The 22,555-nt window shown below is 33.5% G+C and overlaps 2 protein-coding genes across 2 annotated transcripts; both read left to right on the forward strand.

Moving 5' to 3' along the window:
• The first annotated feature begins 2,700 nt into the window (after positions 1-2,700).
• Positions 2,701-7,691, forward strand: LOC104890430 (probable leucine-rich repeat receptor-like protein kinase At5g63930). Its single transcript, XM_010675915.3, has 2 exons — positions 2,701-6,493; positions 7,144-7,691. Exons 1-2 carry the CDS (start codon positions 3,550-3,552, stop codon positions 7,524-7,526), a joined length of 3,327 nt encoding a protein of 1,108 aa, XP_010674217.1. The 5' UTR covers positions 2,701-3,549; the 3' UTR covers positions 7,527-7,691.
• A 3,764-nt stretch (positions 7,692-11,455) lies between these two features.
• Positions 11,456-12,650, forward strand: LOC104890429 (glutathione S-transferase U8). Its single transcript, XM_010675914.4, has one exon. The coding sequence runs from the start codon at positions 11,472-11,474 to the stop codon at positions 12,138-12,140; it is 669 nt and encodes a 222-aa protein (XP_010674216.1). The 5' UTR covers positions 11,456-11,471; the 3' UTR covers positions 12,141-12,650.
• The last annotated feature ends 9,905 nt before the right edge of the window (positions 12,651-22,555 follow it).

The following is a 22,555-nucleotide window of genomic DNA, read 5'->3' on the forward strand; positions in this document are numbered from 1 at the left end:
AAATATGTATTTCTAAGGACTTTATAATACAATGGGACTTACAAAATAAAAAAATTTGCGTATTAAATTGTATAGTGGGACAGACCAGATTTATTTTTTTCAACAACTGGTATGGTAAGAGACGGCCTAATCTTAACTTAAAATCAGGCACGGTCCAAGCATAATATTAAGAGGAGAACATGCCACCTTTTTTTTAATATAGTGACTAGTTTAATCTGAACCCGTTTAATATATACAGTAATGACATTCTTTAATCTATTCATGACTATTATAATTCATTAAATGACTAGTTTAATCCGTTCGGTAAAACTATCGAGTTATTTTTTTGAAATTATCTGTGGAGTTCGATAATCAAGAAAAAAAAGGAAGGAGAGGAGAAGGGATGACTAGGATAGTGTTGGGTGAGAGTGAAATGGAATGGGCTTGTTAGAAAAAGTCAGTCTTGAATTCGTCTAATTTTTAAGGTTAAAATTAGATCGCCTATTTTAATAATTTGTGTTTTTTCAATTGCAAGCATGCTGACACTTACATAATTACATTGATGCATATTCACGTCAAATTATATATATCTCCATTCTTCACGTCAATATGATAAGTGTCCATTTTTTAATGCTTGTGTGAATTTTGGTGGTCGATTTCAGAATATATGAAATATAATGGAAAAGTATTTTATTAATAATACGTTTAAATATACATTTTATAAGTCAAAGTTTGACTTAGATGAAAAAGAAAGGCATATTTGAGGAACACAAAGGGAGGGGGAGTGAATGTTGATAATGATCAGGGTTTAATTAATTGGTAGAAGCTCAAAGTTTAGAGTTTTTTAGCCAATAATGGAAGTTAATTAATGCTTTAATTTAGAATCAGCTGGCCTAAAATTATTTGTCAGATTGCATTAGCCATGAAAGAAAGTCAGAAACAATATGTTTAGAATTTTTCCCAATCAATGATTGCTGTGCTTCTCCCTTGGGAATATTTGGAGACCTTTGTCCACTAAAATATGATGGGATTATAAAAGCCTACATTATCCTTAACGCAAATTATTAGAATAGGCGATTTAATTTTAATATAAAATCAAACGAATTTAATACAATTTTTTTCTAACAAGCCTATTTTATTTCACTCTAACCTAACACTATTCTAGGTATCTGTTATTTTCTCCTTTCTTTGTTTTCTTGATTCTTGAACTACAAAAGACAATTTCAAAAAATAATTCCGTAGTCTTAGGAAACAAATTAAATTAGTTACTAAATGAAATAAATTAGTCAGTAAACGGGGTAAAGAATGTCATTACTGAATTATTTAGGATTTTGGGTAAACTGGCATCGTGATTTAGTTCTCGAGTTTGGTGTCGGATCGGTTTTGTTGGATTTGTATATAAATACTGCAATAAAAGTAAGGTAGGGAACGAAGATTTTATATTAAGGCTAATACATTATCATTTATCAGTCACCCTACGCAATATGGGGAATGGTGGTAAAATAAATGCAATATAATTAAGTAAAAATTGGCATGAAGAAAATCAACTTTTATCTATCTTTCCGATATAATGCTAACTTGAAATATTTTGGAATAATTCCAAGTTTGGTGGGGTTATCTTCTCAAAACAATATGAAATCTTAATTTTTTTTTACACCGTAGAACGGTAAAACCAAAATGGAATAGCGAAAGCAAGTAAAATTTGAGGTTTTATTATTTTGAGAAGGTAATCCCAAGAATCCAAAGCTAAGATTATTAATGAGATAATTGAACATTAGTTTTTTTCATGTCAATTTTTTCGAATATTAAGAAAAGTCTTGGTTGACACCGTCTTAATTAGTTTCAATGAATTTCTTTTACAAACTACACCAAAAATAAAATCGAAAAAATCACTTTTCGTAAATCATATTTTTCTCTGCAACCAAACACTCTCCAAATAGAGTATACTTCGTCAGTTTTTTTTTCAAATGCAATAATTGAACTTTTTCACTATTCACACTTATCACCTTGACTAAAATTTGTGATTTTTACATAATGAAAATATAGTCAAGTAAGATCTTGTTAGATTTATCTCGTGATCTGTTTTCATAATATGTAATTTTTATAATTTTACTTATATCTAATTATAAATATTTATGGTAAAGTAATATTCCAATATTTTCTTATTTGTTTTTAATAAGGAGAAGGCGATCATAACCGGACCGAAACCTCACACAAGTCAACCAGGCCTGGATTTACCGGCAAGATCCTTTGGAAGTTGAGAGTAACGGAGAATGTAAGGAGAAATCTCCACCCTCAAAGTAGTACTCCTGTTTTGGGAGAGTTCACTCATGGTACACCTGGGGTGAACTATGATCATGGTACACCCGGGTGTACCATGAGCATGGTACACCCAGGGGTATTTCTGTAATAAATTATAAATTTTGGTGCTCATTTGACACCAAATTTGCTCATATGTGCATTTTGCTCATTTACTCATTTGTTCATTTTGCTCATTTCATAATAAAAGTGTTTGCTCATTTTCTTAAATGAGTAAAAATGTTTGCTCATTTGTTCATTTTGCTCATTCGCTCATTTGTTCATTTTGCTCATTCACTCATTTTGCTCATTTGGAGAAAATAGTCTTGGGTGTACCATGAGCATGGTACACCCAGGTGTACTATAAATATTCTCGTTTTGGGAGGACCACTGATCAAGAGTCAAGACTATACAGCCTATAGCCTATAGGTCCGTACATAAGATCTCTGGGTGGGAAAATGGACGATTTGTTTTTGGAAAAGCCGTCATTTTCTTATACAGAGAAGAGGGAAAAATTAGTTGTTTTTTAAAAAAGAAACGTATTTTTAAACCATCAACTATCCAGTTCTGGTGGTTGCTTCTGTATCTGGAAGTTGGCCAGCTTTCTGAAGCATTAAAAAATCAAGCAAGAGAGAGATTAAGAAACGGCATGACTCATGAGAAATGAGAGGGATCGCATAAATGGTAATATTGCATGCTTTGTCGGCCATTTTTGCATTTTATCTCTCTTCCTTTTTCTTCTGAATCACATAAATTCTTTTCAATACTCTATATGATTATGTCTTTTTTAAACAAATTTAACAGATGGGTCTTTTAGTCTTACCCTTTATGATTACACAAAGTTCCTTTTTCTTAAGTATATTCAATTTCAGATAAAAATTTGAGTGACATTTCATCAAAGTCAAATACTTGCCTGCCTAAATCTTTTGTGGGAAAGTTGAAAACTTTTTTAGGAAAAAAGTTTCTTTTCTATAATTCTCATTGTTTCTGACTTTTGTTTCAGTTTGAAGGTATGCAAACTTTCTTCCTTTTTCTTCACCATTGACTTCCTTATCAATGAACAATTACCTCCAATTCTGCAATTTATTTGCAGAATTTTTTCTTTTTGTTGGATTGGGGTAGTTTAATTTGGTATTTTGGGTGTGTATATATATGATAATCTTGCCTTTTTGTAGTCTTTATGTAAAAAAAACAATCCTCTTTCTTTTTCATTTTCTGGGTGATTGAGATTTGGGGTGCATTGATTTTGGGGTTTTAAAGGCTAATTTTGAGATGGGTAGGCTTAATTTGGCAATGAGTTTATCATATTGTAAGTTTTTGAGGGTGTTTCTTGTTGTGTATATTCTTTTGTGGGATCAAGCAAAAGGCCTTAATTTGGAGGGTCAGTACCTTTTAGATGTGAAAAGTAGTTTGGTAGATAAGTTTGATAATTTGGGTAATTGGAATCCATTGGACCTAACCCCCTGTAAATGGAGAGGTGTGAGCTGTAGTAATGATAGTAATCCAGTTGTGGAGTCTCTTGATTTGAGCAGAATGGATTTATCTGGCTTTCTATCTTCTAGTATTGGTGGGTTAGTTTACTTGATTGATCTTGATCTTTCCTTTAATGGGTTGTCTAAAAATATACCCAAAGAGATTGGAAATTGCTCCAATCTTCAATCTCTTTCTCTGCAAAACAATCATCTTGAAGGGCACATCCCTCAGGAGTTGGGCAAACTTTCAGCCTTGACCTATTTGAATATCTGCAACAATAAGCTTTCTGGGCCTCTTCCTGAAGTGCTTGGGAATCTTTCTTCTTTGTTAGAGTTTGTGGCATACACCAACAGTTTCAGCGGCGTGCTGCCTCATTCGATAGGGAAGCTGAAGAAGTTGAGGAAATTTAGAGTAGGACAGAACTTCATTACTGGTAGCATACCTGCAGAGATAGGTGGATGTGAGAGCATGGAGTTATTTGGTCTTGCTCAAAATCACTTGAGTGGCAACATCCCTAAAGAGCTCAGTTTGCTGACTAACTTGACTGAAATCATTCTGTGGGATAATCAGCTTTCAGGGACTATCCCAAAGGAGCTTGCAAACTGCACTTATTTGCAAACTCTTGCGCTCTATCAGAACAATCTTGTGGGTGAAATACCTAAGGAGCTTATGTACCTCAAGTTCCTTAATAGTCTATACCTTTACAGAAATGCTCTGAATGGTACAATCCCAAGAGAGATTGGGAGTCTTTCTTCAGGAATGCAAATTGATTTTTCAGAGAACCTTTTGACCGGAGAAATTCCTGCAGAGATCGGTATGATAGAAGGGTTGGAATTGCTCTATCTTTTTGAGAACCAGCTGACTGGTGTGATCCCCAAAGAGCTTACCTACTTGAGAAATCTCAGTAAAGTGGACCTCTCCATAAATTATCTGACAGGTACAATTCCTGTAGGATTTCAGTATCTGCCTCACCTCCTGATGTTGCAGCTCTTCAACAATTCTCTTAGAGGTACAATTCCTCAAGAGCTTGGGTTACGTAGTCCTTTGTGGGTTCTTGATGTCTCTTCGAATAATCTGACTGGAAGAATCCCTAGGAATCTTTGCAGAAACTTTAACCTGATATTGTTAAATCTGGGCTCAAATCGGCTTTCTGGAAATATCCCATCTGACACCATCAGCTGCATACCACTGGTGCAGCTTCGCCTGTATGATAATCGTTTTACTGGGAGTTTTCCATCTGATCTTTGCAAGTTGGTGAACCTTACTTCTGTTGAATTGGGAGTAAACGATCTAAGTGGCCCTATCCCACCCGAAATTGGGAACTGCAGAAAGCTACAAAGGCTTCTCCTGTCACACAACCACTTTACATCAGCTTTGCCTGCAGAAATTGGCCAACTTTCGGAGTTGGTGGCGTTTAATGTCTCATCAAACTCACTGAGTGGACCCGTACCATCTGATATCTTCAAATGCAGTTTGCTACAACGTGTTGATCTCAGCAGTAACAATTTTGTAGGTACTTTGCCTGATAAGGTCGGAAGTCTCTCTCATTTGGAGCTTCTCAAGCTCTCTGACAACAGGCTCTCTGGGGAAATACCTGGAGTTATAGGGAACCTCTCTCGTTTAACTGACTTGCAGATGGGTGGAAACTTGTTTTCTGGAGAAATTCCACCAGAGTTGGGTAGGTTATCAAGCCTGCAAATTGGTCTGAATATTAGCTACAATAATCTATCAGGGAAAATCCCATCTGAGCTGGGGAATCTAGCATTACTTGAATATCTCTACATCAACAACAACCAGTTAGTTGGTCAAATTCCTAGCTCATTCCAGGGACTATCAAGCTTACTAGGATGCAACTTTTCTTACAACGACCTCAGTGGTCCAATACCTACACTGCCTGCTTCTCAGGGTGTAACTCTTTCCAGTTTTGCCGGTAACAAGGGTCTGTGCGGTGGTCCCCTTGGTGCTTGCAGCAACTTTGACTCTCCACTCTCTCTTCCTGAAAATGGAAAGGGAAGTTTCCGTCGTGGTAAAATTATTGCTATAAGTTGTGCTGTTATAGGTGGTGTTTCTCTTTTCTTCATCGTGGTGATTTTATACTTGATGACTCGCCCAGTTGACATAGTTACTCCACTGCAAGATAGTAAGTCGTTCAATGATCTAGCTTCAGATATGTACTTCTTTCCAAAGGAAGGATTCACTTTTGAAGACCTTATTACAGCCACTGATGATTTTGATGGGAGGTTTGTGATCGGTAGTGGAGCTTGTGGTACAGTGTACAAAGCAGTTTTGCCTTCTGGTGTAACTTTTGCTGTAAAAAAGGTGGCTTCTAATAAGGAAGACGAAAGCATCAATGATAGCTTTAGGACTGAAATAACAACTTTAGGGAAAATAAGGCATCGGAATATTGTAAAGTTGCATGGCTTCTACTTTCATGAGGGTGCCAATGTCCTTCTTTATGAGTTCATGCCAAGGGGTAGTCTTGGAGAGCTTCTTCATGGGCAATCTTGTAATCTTGACTGGCAAACACGGTTTCTCATTGCCTTTGGAGCTGCACAAGGCCTCTCGTATTTGCACCATGATTGTAAGCCTCAAATTGTTCATCGCGATATCAAATCCAACAACATACTACTAGATGAAAATTTCGAGTCTCATGTTGGAGATTTTGGCTTGGCGAAAGTAATTGACATGCCATTTTCTAAGTCGGTTTCTGCTGTTGCTGGTTCATATGGATACATTGCTCCTGGTATGTTCATTTCTCCACTATTTACTTTTAGTTGCATAACATTTAGTTACATGTGTTGTATGATCTTAATAGCTATTGTTTGTTCAAAGAAGCTATTTAATCATGATAATGACAAGATACTTGAGCCGAAGATAAAAGCTAAAGATAACATATAAATTGCTAAGAGACTAGAAAGTTATGTATATTAGTAAAGAATCTGCTTCACTGCATTAAGGATAGGTGACTAAAGCTTCCTTTTTGTCTTGTAAAATCCATATATTGGTTACTTGAGGCTATACACTTTTACTTTGATCAAAGTTGATCTTTTGGATCTTGAGCCTTTGGCTGTGTTCCTTTAACCAAAAGGTAACTACAAGGAAACGTAAGTTCCAATAAGTTCAAATAAGGGCTGCGCGAGTTTGATTCACAGCTGAAATAAATTTTGAGATAAGTTCAATGTAGTTCCTAAAACTGCAGATAATTTCAACTGTTCAACAAGTTCAGATTAGTGTTTTTCACGTGAAAAGAATGAAACTTATCAGTCCAAAACGCTATTCTGTGCTATTAGTGTGCTACCACTTTGTTTGCTGTCTCAATCGTGTTTTTAAATGTATATTCATGCATTTGTTCTCATGTTTGCTGATGTAAATATTGTTTCTTTTGGATTACAGAATATGCATACACCATGAAAATCACCGAAAAATGTGACATATATAGTTACGGGGTGGTAATGCTGGAGTTGTTGACAGGAAAAACACCCGTACAGCCAGTAGACGAAGGGGGTGATCTTGTTTCATGGGTCAGAAACTACATCAAGAAGAACGCGTTATCAAGTGGTATTTTTGACACTAGATTAAACTTACAAAATGAGAGCATTGTTGCTCATATGACCATGGTCTTAAAAATTGCTTTGTTGTGTACTAGTATGTCTCCTCATGATCGCCCCACAATGCGGGCTGTCGTGTCGATGCTCATTGATTCTAATCAACAGGAAGGCCACTATAATCTCTTCCCAAGTAGGGATGTGAGTTATAAAGATGAGCCATTACAGTAGTTTTTGAATTTTTTTTTTGTTCAGATTCTCTTTTGTATCTATGAAATCAATAGTAGTTATAGGCTTTTAGCAGGGAAGTATATCTTTGTATCATTGACAATAAGCGGCTTAAGCTATATATAAAGCTTGTATATATATGAAATAATGAGGTTCATATTGCTTGAAGATTCAGCTTTTTGACAAAGTGACATAATCTCAATCCTTTCCCTTCTGGCTCCTGTCTTTTTTTCATGTTCTGTTTCATATTTTCACAATGTTACCTGATTCCCCGCGAAGTGCGAATTGAGAAAAGCGAATTATGGTCGGTTTTGGTTCATTTTTGGCTTATTTTGGACGAATTGGCGAATTAGATAGCGAATTAGGTAACACAGAGAAATTTAGCTTTTTGTACTCTAAAAGGATACATGCACTCTTGAATGTCCACATGAAAGAAGTGTTCTTCCACCTCACCTCATGCTCATACTCTAGATATGAAAGGTTCAATAAACTAAAGATACCTTTTAATCATGTTGAACACCCACTTTTCTACTGGTATATACTCCACCTGTGGGGTTTGCAGAGATTAAGAGTAGTAATGAAAGTAATAGTATTAAAAGGTTTTGTTATTGGCTAGAAAGAAAGAATAAAGGTAAGAGAAAGTAAAATGATGGGATGAAGGGAGAACAGTAAATATAGAGCTTGTCTTGGCGTCCAACCGTTTGAGTCTCTTAGGGGACTCAAACGGGGGTAATTTGGTCATTTTATGCGTTGGAAGATTTCACGCGCGTGTGGCTGACATTTGCTTGGTACCAATGCTAGGTTATAATGGTACCATTCTCCGTAAATATTGATACCTTGGTACCAGTCCTGATAACAATTTGATACCAATGTCAGGTTATAATGGTACCATTGTGTGTTTTTTTGGATGTTTGAGTCTTTTTTGGACTCAAACAGTTGGTTACCAAGCCTTTCTCATAAATATATTATGAATTCAAAGAACAAGTTCCAAGAAAATTTGGGGTGATGAAGTATAAAAGAGATTTAAGAATAAAAGAGATAGAAAGTGAGATGAAATTATGGAATGACGAAAGTAGTTGTCATCGTCAATGACTTAGTTGATATTCCCTCCGTCCCAAATTATTTGCTACATTTGCTATATCACAAAAACTAAGAACGGAGTGGGGACCACTGCCATAACAAGAATTAACAAAAAAGCAAATAGGTAAATTGTGGGACCTATGTATTATATATGGAAATCTCTATTACATAAGGGAAGGGGTAGCAACAGTGTGCTCTTTTGAACTGACTATTTTGCCCTCTTTCTCTTTCTAAATTACAAAAGGAATCTCAATACCAAAATGGGTGTCAAACAAAGCCACGAGAAATTAATTTCAACAATCACTCAGAAAATGAAACTTTACTAATCACTCATAGAATTGAGAAAATCATGTTGTAAAAATCACGCAAATCACTCAAATGATCAGGAAACTTTACAAAAACTTAAAATTAACTTACCAACTAAAACTAATATACTAGGACGTCAATACATATAAAAAATTCACAAAATTCACTTACAAATCATTGTTCTCAATAACCATTCACAAATACATACTCACAAAATTACCTATAAATACAAATCTGAGAAAAACATAAGATTTTGACAGTGACATCACACATTCATCCATCAACGATTTGCGAACTTTCAAACATGTACATAATTCTTTTAATCTTCAGAGTTATTTCACATTAGTTGACTGTTATGTAGTTGAAAAAATGGAGATAATAGGAATTAGTTGAAAAGGGCTTTTATATAATTAGACTTAAATTTGATTCATTTTCATATAAAATCTGAAAACAAAATGTGTATGAAATTTGATTAATTTATGACACTGATGAAATGGTTACAAATTTAGTTCTTTTTTTAAAATTCAATATAAATTTTTGCCCAAAACTTTTGCAAAATATCCATGTTCAGAAATAAATTAAATTTTGAAAAACAAAACAATATTAAACCTTTTTGCGAATAACTTTTGCAAAAATCCATTTTCAGAAAAAAAAAATTTACATTAATTTGCGAAATCAGATTGTGTATGAAAAATTTTAAATTTTATTTCACCTATAATTGAAACTCAAAGTGCTAAAATTTCGAAAAGGAGAAAAATAAAAAATGACCATTTCATGCAAAATCATATTGTATATGAAAAACTTAAAATTTCATTTCAAATATAGTTGAAACTCAAAGTGTGAACATTTAGAAAAGGAGAAAAATTAAAATGATGAAATTTTTAAATATCAATTTGTGAAACCATAATTTAGAAGTTAGACAAGTGAAAAAAATTGAAATTGTCTTATACTTTTCGGTTACAATTTTGGGATCATAGAGAAATTGTTGAAATCCATATCAAAAACTATTATAAATTACAAAAATGAATAAAACCAAAAAAAAAGAACATGACGATATTTAGTAAAGAACATCATACTGATTATAAAAGAACATGCGCATATAAGACTTGAGAAACAAAAAACTATTCAAAATCACAAAAATGAATAACAACATAAAAAGAACATGAAAGAATCTTATTCACAAAATAGAGATGAACTTAAATACTAACTTGCATTTTCAATTTGTTTACTACTTAGTATTATGCCTAAAAATATCATCGCACGCATCGCGTGCACAAAAGGCTAGTATATACAAAAACCAAGGAGGGAGTGATGGTAAATTTGTAAATAAAGTGTGGGACCTATGTACTATATATGAAAAAGTTGCAAATGTAGCAAATAAATTGGGACACACCTAAATAGCAAAATGTAGCAAATAAATTGGGACGAAGGGAGTACGTGATAATGGTTTATTTGGGTTTATTCATCCTATATTTTTATGAATTTTAAAATAAACCGCTACTTTGAGTAGCGGTTTATACACATAAAACGCTATCTAAAGTAGCGGTTTATATATATAAACCGCTACCCCGAGTAGCGGTTTACCTAGGCAAAATATTGCAAGCACATATCAAACTTTGAAATTGGGGATTTCAGTAAACCACTATTTGGAGTAGCGGTTTTCATTAATGAACCGCTACTTGAAGTAGCGGTTTACTGAAATCCCCAACTCCAGAGTTTGATATGTGATTGCAACATTTTGCCCAGGTAAACCGCTACTTGAAGTAGCGGTTTTACTTAAGTAGAAAAAAAAAATTCTCGGGTGTCGTCCTACGTGGACAGTACGCAGGGAATTTTTTATTTTTGGGCATATTTCTGGAATTAAAATCCACTTTTGTATTATTCAAGGAAAAAATTCATATTTTTATTCACTGTCATTTTATATTATTGTTATGCTTATTTTTTTGACGAGAAGATTATGCTTTTTTTATGCTTCTTCTTTAATTGGTTTTATCTACTTTTTACTTTTGCACAGCTGAGATCTTACTTGGATTTTGGATAAGGTAATGAATTTTATTACTCAAAAGAAATCTCAAAAGGATATGATCATGTGTAGTACCTAAAAAGTAAAACCATGTGCCCAAAAAAACAATTAAAATGAACAGAATTTTACAGCAGTAGTCTATGATGAAAATCAGTGGTGAGTGGCTTTAAACTAAAGAATGAGATAACTCAAGGATAGGAGTTAGCTTAAGTGGGTAGAACACTCCTTCTTGATCAGTTGACCCTTGAGGTTAGGGGTTCGATCCTTATCCTCACCATTATGCTGGGATATTTCCTTAATATGTTATCCATGCCTTACCAGTCTATATTGGTGTTTCCTACAACGTTGTAGGGGGGTTATCCCTTGAGCTACTTAATTTCCAAATAATAATTAAAAAAAAAAAAATGAGGTCACTCACCATGTCAGTCTAAAAAAGATGAAATCATGAATGAAGTCATGTTGCATTCTACTAGTTATAAAGTATCTTTGAATTAAGAAAGCTCATATGATATGAGAAATGCTAGTTAGGGTGTCCAACTATGAAAAAAAAAACAATGGCTAATGAAGAAGTGAAGCTTTTTGGGAGATGGGCAAGTCCTTTCAGTCACAGAATTCAAACTGCCCTTAAACTTAAGGGTATCCCATATGAATACATAGAAGAAGACTTAACAAATAAGAGCCCTCAACTCCTTAAGTACAATCCTATTCACAAAAAGATCCCAGTTTTGGTTCATAATGGTAAACCAATAGTAGAGTCACTTATTATCCTTAAATACATTGATGAAACATGGGAATTATTCCCACTTTTGCCTAATGATCCTTGGGAAAAAGCTAATGCCTTATTCTGGGCAATATTTATAGATGAGAAACTGTTTCGAGCTCGAAAAATGGCCTTATGGGGTGATGAAAAAGAGAGTAAAGAAGCCATGGAAGAAACATTTGAGTGCTTAAGATGGCTTGAAAATGAGCTTAAGGTTAAGAAAAGTAAGTTTTTTGGAGGTGAATGTATTGGGTTTGTTGATATAGTTGCTAATGGGATAGGATTTTGGGTTGGGGTGCAAGAAGAAGTCACAAATAAAAGGATGTTGGTTCAAGAAAGATTTCCTCTTTTGTGGGATTGGGCTCAGGATTTTGTTAGTTGTGATGCTGTAAAGGAATGTTTACCTCCTAGGGAAAAGTTACTTGCTTTGTACCAAGCTCGTGTTTAAGCGGACATTGCTACACATACCCACCGGGTAGACAACCCACTACTAATAGAGGATTAAAAAGGTATTAATTATGTTGAGTTGGATTTCATTATCACAATCCTCAACAAGTCTTTATTAATGATGGGTAGACAGTTTTTTCCTGTTTAAGCTACTTTGTTATTGACGTCAAATATTAAATAACAGTTAATGATTAAGTTAAGCCAAGAATAATCAAGAGTTCTGCAAATGAATGAAAATTATTGAAGCAAAGCATGTATGTTTGTTCATATACAATATGTGTTTGTATGTGGACTTTTTCTTTCTCAAATTGTTTACTCCCAAGTTTCTATATTGCTTGATGTTTTACTGAAACATCAAGGGATACAGATCATTTACTTAGGAAATGTAATCTTAGGCTTCTTTTAATCAATTAGGGCATCTTTAATAGCAAATAATTATATCATTTAATTTGACATGCCACTTCAAATTTCCGAGCAACAACATTCTCTAAGTTATTGTATATTTTTCCAATGGTTTGCTACAATTCATATAGCTTGAATGAGTCTCACTTGCCAATCAACTTTTCAACCTTTATCTATATATATATATAAAACAAGGTTCATTTTGCTTACGTGTCAAGCCAGCATTATTCAATGTTCACTTCGCCCACGTGTCATGCTACTACTACATCTGCCACGTGTCATTGCCAGATTCGACACTCTATTATATACAAAAATTCTGATGTCACATGGCGTGATAATTTCCTTCCAAAAAAAACTACCTTGAAATCAAACAATGATATTACTGTGGGAAGTTTTGAACAACTACCTAAATTATAGCTACCGGTCAAATATAATTAAATATTTTTTTATTTAAAATTCAAAATTCACCCACCAAGAATTGTTATTATAGTTGCGGAATAATAAAGGTAAAAAATGTTAATTACTCTATTATATAAGATGTTTATGTAATCACACCCTAATATAAACTGATTGTCCAGAAAATTAGAATGTGCATTCATCCTAATTTCAATTTCAATTCTAAATTCCTAAATGACAGTTATACTACTAATATATTAAATTAATTTTCACTAACTGTTAAAATTTAGAATCTTGATTTTTTCAATAGGTTTCTCACTCACTAACTGTAATAAATTAGAATATTTTCTATAGATTGGCATAGTCACTATTTAATTTCAACCTCATGTCATTGTTTCAAATAATTTGAATTTTGATTCTTCCCACTCACTGTTATCAATTTTAGGAATTATATGACTCATTTTAGTATTATAATTATAAGATATAACTAATTGCTAAAAACTACATCAAACATAAAATCATGGAAATTTCATCATAATTAGTCAAAAATCATTTTTTTAAAAATAAACTTACCAAATAATTCCAACCTATATTGACCCATTTAGAAAATTTCTTCGAACTCCACTCAATCCAACTCCTTCACAGATTTGTGATTTTGCATGCGGTCTTTAAATCTTCTTCACTTTGTAGATGGAATGATGTACACCTTGGTTGCATTAAGGGATTATAGTAACCATGCTTCAAATGCAAAGAACATAAAGATAATCAAAGGCTTAATTTCTTTACAAACCCACATGCGTGAGTTTTATAATTGTTGTTGTTGCAAAAGTCGATGACTTGAGAAGATAACAATTCAAGATGTTGGAGTATAATTTTGATTGATAATTTGTGGCTTAAAAAGTATAAAAATGTAGCTACTTATAAATGAGAGATTGTAATTTGATTTGCTTGAAGGCTCTAGATTTTAGAAGATGAGTAGGCGTATTTTTTGGACTTAATTTTTGGAGGGTTTTGATGGAAAATCAAAGAGGAAGAAGAATGGCTGTTGGTAATGGATAATTGTTCATAAAAAAAATTTAATATATGGTACATCAATATAAGGAATAGGAAGAAAGAATGCATCTCATTTAAGTTCCCTGAATTATCTGAATACAAACAATTGTATAAGTTTGCTATAAAGTGTAACAACTTATAAAAAGAGTTGAAAATAAAGTCTGATATCTTATTGTATAAGTTGATATTAAGGTTATTGATAAGAGGTTTTTAGTGTGTCGTTAAGGCACTAAGAACCGCTTTCCAAACAATATTTATAGTCCTAACAAGCAATCACTAAGAGAATAGTAAGGGCAAGTCAAGGGTCGATCCACAGGGAAAATGGGATTGATTAGAGTCTATCAGTCTAGACACCTAATTGAAGGTATTTGGGGTTTGAAAGATGTTTGGTAACAATTAAGACTATCTAACAGCTAGAACAAGCAAATATCACGAGTTTAAATATCAAATAAAAGACACTAGAGTTAAGGTTACTAGTATGAATAAGAACGGATGATGATTGTTAATGCGATTGCAAGCAACAAGACGATTATGCAAGGTTTATTCCCTCTAAATTACTTGAGTCCTCTCTCGAATGGTCCTCAAGAGTAATCATTCAATCAATCAACTAAATCCTCTCTCGAATGGTCTTTAGTTAATTGATTAGAGATTCAATAAGTTTGGAAAACCCCTAATGAAGGATCCCCTTAATTTCCATCCAATATCTTGGTATAGAAATTAAGTTGATTCTTGGGGATGATAAAAGAGTTCAAAATCCGTTTAAGAACTTTGAAATCAAAATACCAAAGTATAGAATGTGATCAATATCTATCCTAAGGTCTCAAAACACCAAGATCAATGCATAATTTCTCAATAATCACAATCACATCAACATCATATTAAAACCCTAATTCATACTTTCACCCTAACCCTAGATTATGAAACTACTCACTAATCATGGAGTTAAAGCAATTAAACAATAATCTATGACTAATCTAAGGTTAAACATGATTAAAAATATTAAACAATAGAAATCGCAATTATTAAACTAGAAAATGAAGATCTTAAATAATATGAGAACAAAACAACACCAAGAGAATGAAATAAAAACTAAAACTTTGAATTGAATTGAATAAAAAGTACCTTGAATGTAAATCGAATCACAAAACTATGATCTCAATCTCAATTACCAATGAAAACTAATGTTTTCTCTCTAATACAAAACCCTAAAAATTGTGTGAAAATAGAATAAAGCGTAAGTCTCGAAATAAAACAAAAACTCTTTAATGAAGCCACGAGCTCCTTTTCCGGAAACGACTGGTGCGGGCGCACCAAATGAGGTCGGCGCACCAAACAGAGGTGCGGGCGCACCAAAATCAGGTGCGGCGCACCTCACCTCTTCGCCTCAAACCGGACAGTTCAACTTAAAACGAGCATAACTTCTTCGTTTTATATCCAAATCAAGCTTATGACCAGTCGTTGGAAAGATATCGAAACGAGCTTTCACCTCCAACTGGAATTACCTTCATCCGATTTGTTTGAAAGTTATGTCCATTTGAAGTTCTCTCTTCAAGATTTTATTGTGCAATGTGCTCCTTTGTGCGAGCGGATATGGGGAATGGTGCAAGCGACCATTTATCAATGTGTGCTTTTTTTCATTGCTACCTTTTCCAACTTTACAAATCGTAGCCATCTTAGTAGTTTCACCTATATCAAGAACATGGCAAAACAAGGTGAAAGCAAATGTACTAGAAATTCGGTCAAAAATGACTAAAAATCTAGCAAAATATCACTATGATCAAGTATGATCAAGTGAATGAAATAGAAGGGAAAGGGAGAATAAAGAGGGAAGAAAGGGGAGAAAGAGGATCAAAATGAGCTAAAAGGAGTCCATAAAGTACGTTTGAAACACACTTATCAAACTCCCCCAAGCTTAGCGTTTTGCTTGTCCTCAAGTAAACCAAGAGTGAGAATGAAGGAAAGAAGAAGAAAAAGAGAATAAAAAGAAAAGGGAAACATGCAACAAACTAACCTATATGCTCTAAATGCAAGGTTACAAACATGACATGCAAGCTAAATGAGTTCATAGCAAGATTTAGGAGACCAACCAAACACAAGAGGGATGATGATTAGGAAGCACAAGAGTGACTCTAAGGCTCAATCCACCGATCAACCGAGTCTTTTTGAAAGAAAGGCTTTCCAAGAGTATTTCTCACTCTTCTCCACTTCCAAGACCCAAGTTTGACTCCTCCCTAGGGATGCTCAACCATAATTGCTCGCCTCTACACATTTTGATGACCCTCATCATGACTTGCACAAAATCTCCGCCGCCACTACTAAAATCCAAGTCCAATCTAGAAGTCAAAAGGGACTTTGTTAAGGTTGTAACGGGGCTAGGTTGGGTGTGGATATATTTAGGAATGTGGTGCAAAAAGGGTAAGTGGAGTACAAACTAGGGGTAAATTCCCCCAAGCTAGTCCTAACACCAATCTCAATTCAAGAACTCACACATAACCTTGATTTCACTTTTTCTTCTTTCACTTTTGAATTTTTCATTTTTCTCATCAATTGCTTTCTTTCTTTTCTTTTCAATAATAAACAAATAAACATAAACTTTCTTTCTTATTCTTTTCTTTCTTTTACAAATTTTTTCAACTTTTGCATCATACAAGCACATTAACTCTTTCAACCAAGACTTAATATCAAAACCACTTAGCTCAACAAAAACTACAACATGTACTCCACTTGGGGAAAGTTTGGCCATGACTCATTATGTGGGTTAAGCAAAAATAGGATAGAAAGGCTCAAATGGGTTGAGAAGCGAATATTATGCAGGTATTCAAGCTTTTGGCTTTGTAGCTCCTATTACTAGCAAAAAGAAACGCCCTAAATCATTCTCCTAGAGGCTCGTCTCATGTAATCTTGGGGAGCTAAAATGCAAGTCACAAGTTAGGCGATCAATGGTGAGGGTTGTGAGTGAGTCTTACGAGGTTCTTGGCCCTCCTTCGGGATTCATCGCACAAGGGGCAAGGCAATCCATTCATCCAACTCGCCTAATTTCAAAGAGACTCTACCAAAAGTTATCGTTCTCAAGAGTCACTTAAAGTCACAACAGGGCTTCCAAAACCATCAAGTCTAATGTAGGGAAGGTCTTCCAATCAAGTTATGAACATTTTTAGCCACAAATCATGCATGCAACCAAGCTATCCTAAATGCAGGAAAAAAAATATTTTTGTTTGTGTTTTTTTTTTATGCAAACCTAACATGCAAAAGCACTAAAAAAACCTAAATGCAAAGGGAGAAAAAAATGTTGAGATGGAGAGAACACATGCTAACTAACTCCCCCAAGCTTAATACAAACTCCGTCCTCGGAGTGACAAGCAAAGAGAAAGTAAGGGATGAGGTAAGGGCAAAAAAACAAGAAAAAATCCTAACCAAGTAAGATAAGGAGAAGGGTCTCAACATACCTGGCAAAAAGAGCTCTTTTAGGATAATTAGCTAGACCTTATCACTAAATAATTTGACAAAGATCTCAATAGTTTGTCATAAGCATTAGCACACATTTCACAATGGATCAAATAGGTATGATATAGATAAAGAGCATGCACAAATTTCAATGCGTCTATATGCTTACCAAGTAATGAGTGCCGGAAATAATGAAATTTCCAAGAGAATCCTGGAAAGTATGAAGAACAAACATTAAGATTCAAATAAAAAGAAGAAAACAATGAGTTCTCTTTTTGATCCTTGCAAATTTTAAGCCGGTCTATCCTCGTGACTTTCATTTGGGTCTTGTGAAGGTTTAAAGAGGTCAAAGGCTCTTCCAATGGTGAAACTTTGAGGCGAGGGAATAAGATGGGAAATGAAGGAACTAAGTCGAATTTTCTTGAAAAAGGAATATGAAGAGAACGAGTAGAAACAAAAGTCTCATCAACTACTTTTTCAACATCATTAGACTTTATAGTGTAAGCTTTCTCAACAAATGATTCCTCTACTCTGGGATTCTCATCCATATCCCACTCATCATCTTCATTAGTTATGGTCATACAAGAGTATTTTGATTATTGATAATTTGACCCAATGTTTCAATTGATATTTTGCTAGATTCGACAATGTTGTCCATCATAGAATCACATCTCTTTATATGCCATATTTTCTTCAAGTGAATTAAGAATTTCATAATAAACATGGCGTTCACATAGAGACATCTTCTAAATTTGAGAAAGTGGTATTCCATGGTCCCACTCATAAGTATCTCTAGACAACCACCCAAAGAAACTCCATGCTTCATCAAAGTGTTGGAATCGAAATTCACCATTAAACATAGACTCCACAATTTCTCTTGTATGCATATTCAAACCATCATATATCACCTCACACATCTCCCAAATCTCAAGTCTATACTTAGTTAGAAGAGTGTTCTCAAATCTCTGATAATAATTCCAAAATGGTTCATCCTCATATTGAGGAAAAAAGAAGTTCGTCATTTTTTGGAATTCTCTTAAAAAAAAAATTAAAAAAAATTATGTACAAAATCCTAGACTCATAACAACACTTACCACATAAAATAAAGACAAGAAAAAACAATAAGAAAGTAAAAAAAAAAAAAAAAAAAAAGAAAAAAATCAATTAAGCAATTTCAAACTTAAGAAAACTTCAATCAATAGCATATTTCCCCGGCAACGGCGTCATTTTGATAATAGGTTTTTAATGTGTCGTTAAGGCACTAAGAACCGCTTTCCAAACAATATTTATAGTCCTAACAAGCAATAACTAAGAGAATAGTAAGGGCAAGTCAAGGGTCGATCCACAGGGAAAATGGGATTGATTAGGTCTATCTAGTCTAGACACCTAATTGAGAGGTATTTGGGGTTTGAAAGATGTTTGGTAACAATTAAGACTATCTAACAGCTAGAACAAGCAAATATCACGAGTTTAAATATCAAATAAAAGACACTAGAGTTAAGGTTACTAGTATGAATAAGAACGGATGATGATTCTAATGCGATTGCGAAGAACAGAGACGATTATGCAAGGTTTAGTTTCCCTCTAAATTACTTGAGTCCTCTCTCGAATGGTCCTCAAGAGTAATCATTCAATCAATCAACTAAATCCTCTCTCGAATGGTCTTTAGTTAATTGATTAAGCGATTCGATAAGTTTGGAAAACCCCTAATGAAGGATCCCCTTAATTTCCATCCAATATCTTGGTATAGAAATTAAGTTGATTCTTGGGGATGATAAAAGAGTTCAAAATCCGTTTAAGAATTTGAAATCAAAATACAAAGTATAGATGTGATCAATATCTATCCTAAGGTCTCAAACCGCCAAGATCAATGCATAATTTTCTCTAAATAATCACAATCACATCAACATCAATTAAAACCCTAATCCATACTTTCACCCTAACCCTAGATTATGAAACTACTCACTAATCATGGAGTTAAAGCACTTAAACAATGAATCTATGACTAATCTAAAGTTAAACATGATTAAGAAATTATTAAACTAATAGAAATCGCAATTATTAAACTCAGAAAATGAAGATCTTAAATAATATGAGAACATAAACAACACCAAGAGAATGAAATAAAAACTAAAACTTTGAATTGAATTGAATAAAAAGTACCTTGAATGTAAATCGAATCACAAAACTATGATCTCTAATCTCAATTACCAATGAAAACTCTAATGTTTTCTCTCTAATACAAAACCCTAAAAAGTTGTGTGAAAGATAGAATAAAGCGTAAGTCCTCGAAATAAAACAAAAACTCGTTTAATGAAGCCACGAGCTCCCTTTTCCGGAAACGACTGGTGCGGGCGCACCAAGATGAGGTGCGGGCGCACCAAACAGAGGTGCGGGCGCACCAAAATCAGGTGCGGGCGCACCTCACCATTCTGCCTCAAACCGGACAGTTCAACTTAAAACGAGCATAACTTCTTCGTTTTATATCCAAATCAAGCTTATGACCAGTCGTTGGAAAGATATCGAAACGAGCTTTCACCTCCAACTGGAATTACCTTCATCCGATTTGTGGTTTGAAAGTTATGTCCATTTGAAGTTCTCTGTTCAAGATTTCATTGTGCAATGTGCTCCTTTGTGCGAGCGGACATGGGGAATGGTGCAAGCGTACCATTTATCAATGTGTGCTTTATTTTAATTGCTACCTTTTCCAACTTTACAAATCGTAGCCATCTTAGTAGTTTCACCTATATCAAGAACATAGCAAAACAAGGTGAAAGCAAATGTACTAGAAATTCGGTCAAAAATGACTAAAAATCTAGCAAAATATCACTATGATCAAGTATGATCAAGTGAATGAAATAGAAGGGAAAAGGGAGAATAACGAGGGAAGAAAGGGGAGAAAGAGGATCAAAATGAGTTAAAAGGAGTCCATAAAGTATGTTTGAAACACACTTATCAGTTATATAAAAAAAATACAATTTTTAAACATATTACTATGGTTTTTATTTTTTGATGTATACATAACTTATTATCAGGTTAAAAATTTGGGTTTTCTCTTTTGATGCATAATGTACGTACTTGATATATGATGTATGCTTTTAGATATAGTTGAAGAATATTTTTGTGGACTGTGCTACATAACAGTAAGAAAAAAAATTATATTCTTAACTCATAAGAGCCCTTTATTGGATATATCTAACAGTACGACCAATCATAATTTCAGTACTAAAAATCATACAAGAGTTATTGACTTGGTGAATCTAGATCCTAATTTCATAAGGAGCGTCTTAAGGAAAGATATATAAATGAAATATATTGTCTATTTGATAAATAAACTCACATGTTTTTTTTTTAAAATGATGGAAAACGTAATCACTCTTTACTTTGATTAAATAATATTTAATACATTGGCTTAATTATAATATTTCGGTAAATATTTATGAACTTTACAACATATTTTTGGCGAAACTATCATAAAATCTTATATTTATCATTCCCATGTAATTTGCAGGGGTCAAAAACCTATACTAAAAATTTTCGAACAAATTTATTAGTAGCATATATTATCTCCACTCACACATGAGAACCATGGTATTAGGGGGCTATTCTTTGTTTTTGTGTGTAAAGAAATTGATATAGACATTTAAAATTGACTATAAGGAACAATGGCATAAAATTACGTGAGTTTAAAGTATCTACGAGACAAGTTTTACCGCTAAAAAGTTAGTTAAAGTTAAATAAATGACTCTAAGCAGGTCCATTTTTTATAAGGCCCGTTCTAATAAAACAAGAACAATCATACTACTAATTATAGATAATTCACAAGTCATAATCTTACAGCACAAGGTCGTAAGCCAGTTTTAAACTATTCTCATTACAAGATTCTAAATTTTTTGATCACAAAGCCATAATAAATATTTCAACCTAAAATTACGAGATATACCTCATTCACGAGCATGTTGGAATGTAAATATAGAAGTTTGAAATTGTTCTACAATACAATTCTAAAAATCGAAAAGAATATGGAAAAAAACAGATCATATGGTGATTAAGAAATATAAGGCAAATCAAGAAAAAAAATACCATATTTGTATAATTTTCTTGAGTGATTGCCTCTTTAAATTAATTTTTTCACTTAGAAATTTAGAGATAACCCCATTCACTTTGATGAAAATCATGCTATATAAACTTTGAGATTGTTTTTTAATACAATTTGGATAATCATATCATTAAAAAAAAATTTGTAATAAGATAGTTTAATAAGAGAGAGGAGTTGAGCGAAACTGCAGAAAGCAAGGAGTGAAAGTTGTTGCATGATTGAGTGACAGTAGTGCTGCGCATTGTGTTTTTTATTGAGCCTCTGTATAAAACGATAGGCAGAACAAAAGCTTCTTCTTTTAATTTTTTTGTTTAAGAAATTTTTTTGCTAAGCAAGTAATAAAATTAATTAGAGCAAATAGTTACAACCTAAGACCAACTAAGAGAAAGCAAACCTTTGCTAAGCAACAAAAAAAAGTTGGTTGGTCACATGTGTTATCATGACATTAGCTACATCAATCACTGAACATACGGTTCGTAAGTCGGTTTTAAAATTTATTTTAATACACGATATGATTATGAAAACTTGAAATCAACCAGCTACTATTATATCAATCATGATTTTAGGAGAAACATCCTAAAATCTTAAATTTATAAACAAAGTATTCCCCGCATTTTAACGTGTTTTTTGTTTCATTTACGTAATTATAAATGTATATATCACGATTACGATATTTTTAAAGTTTCAAAATGTTGTAACAAAGGATATTTTTATATATATTAAGTATAATTTTACTTTTTATATTTCTTTTATCTAAATACATGGACATGGATTCTAATAATCACGGATTCAATATATTTCGAATAAATACAACTACTTAATATACAAAATAATGTTGTCGTACATTATACACGGCTCCAAATCATTTCTACATAAAACCTCCCGTGCATTTTTGCACGGGTGGAAAGCTAGTTAGTTAATAAATCAAATGGTATTACATATGGACTATAACACGTTGTAAAAAGTATGTACTCCGATAGGGCGCCGACTAAGTGGAGGAGGATGAAGGAGGGTAAATTGGA

This window comes from Beta vulgaris, chromosome 4, assembly GCF_026745355.1.
Source record: "Beta vulgaris subsp. vulgaris cultivar EL10 chromosome 4, EL10.2, whole genome shotgun sequence".
Lineage (NCBI taxonomy): Eukaryota > Viridiplantae > Streptophyta > Magnoliopsida > Caryophyllales > Amaranthaceae > Beta > Beta vulgaris.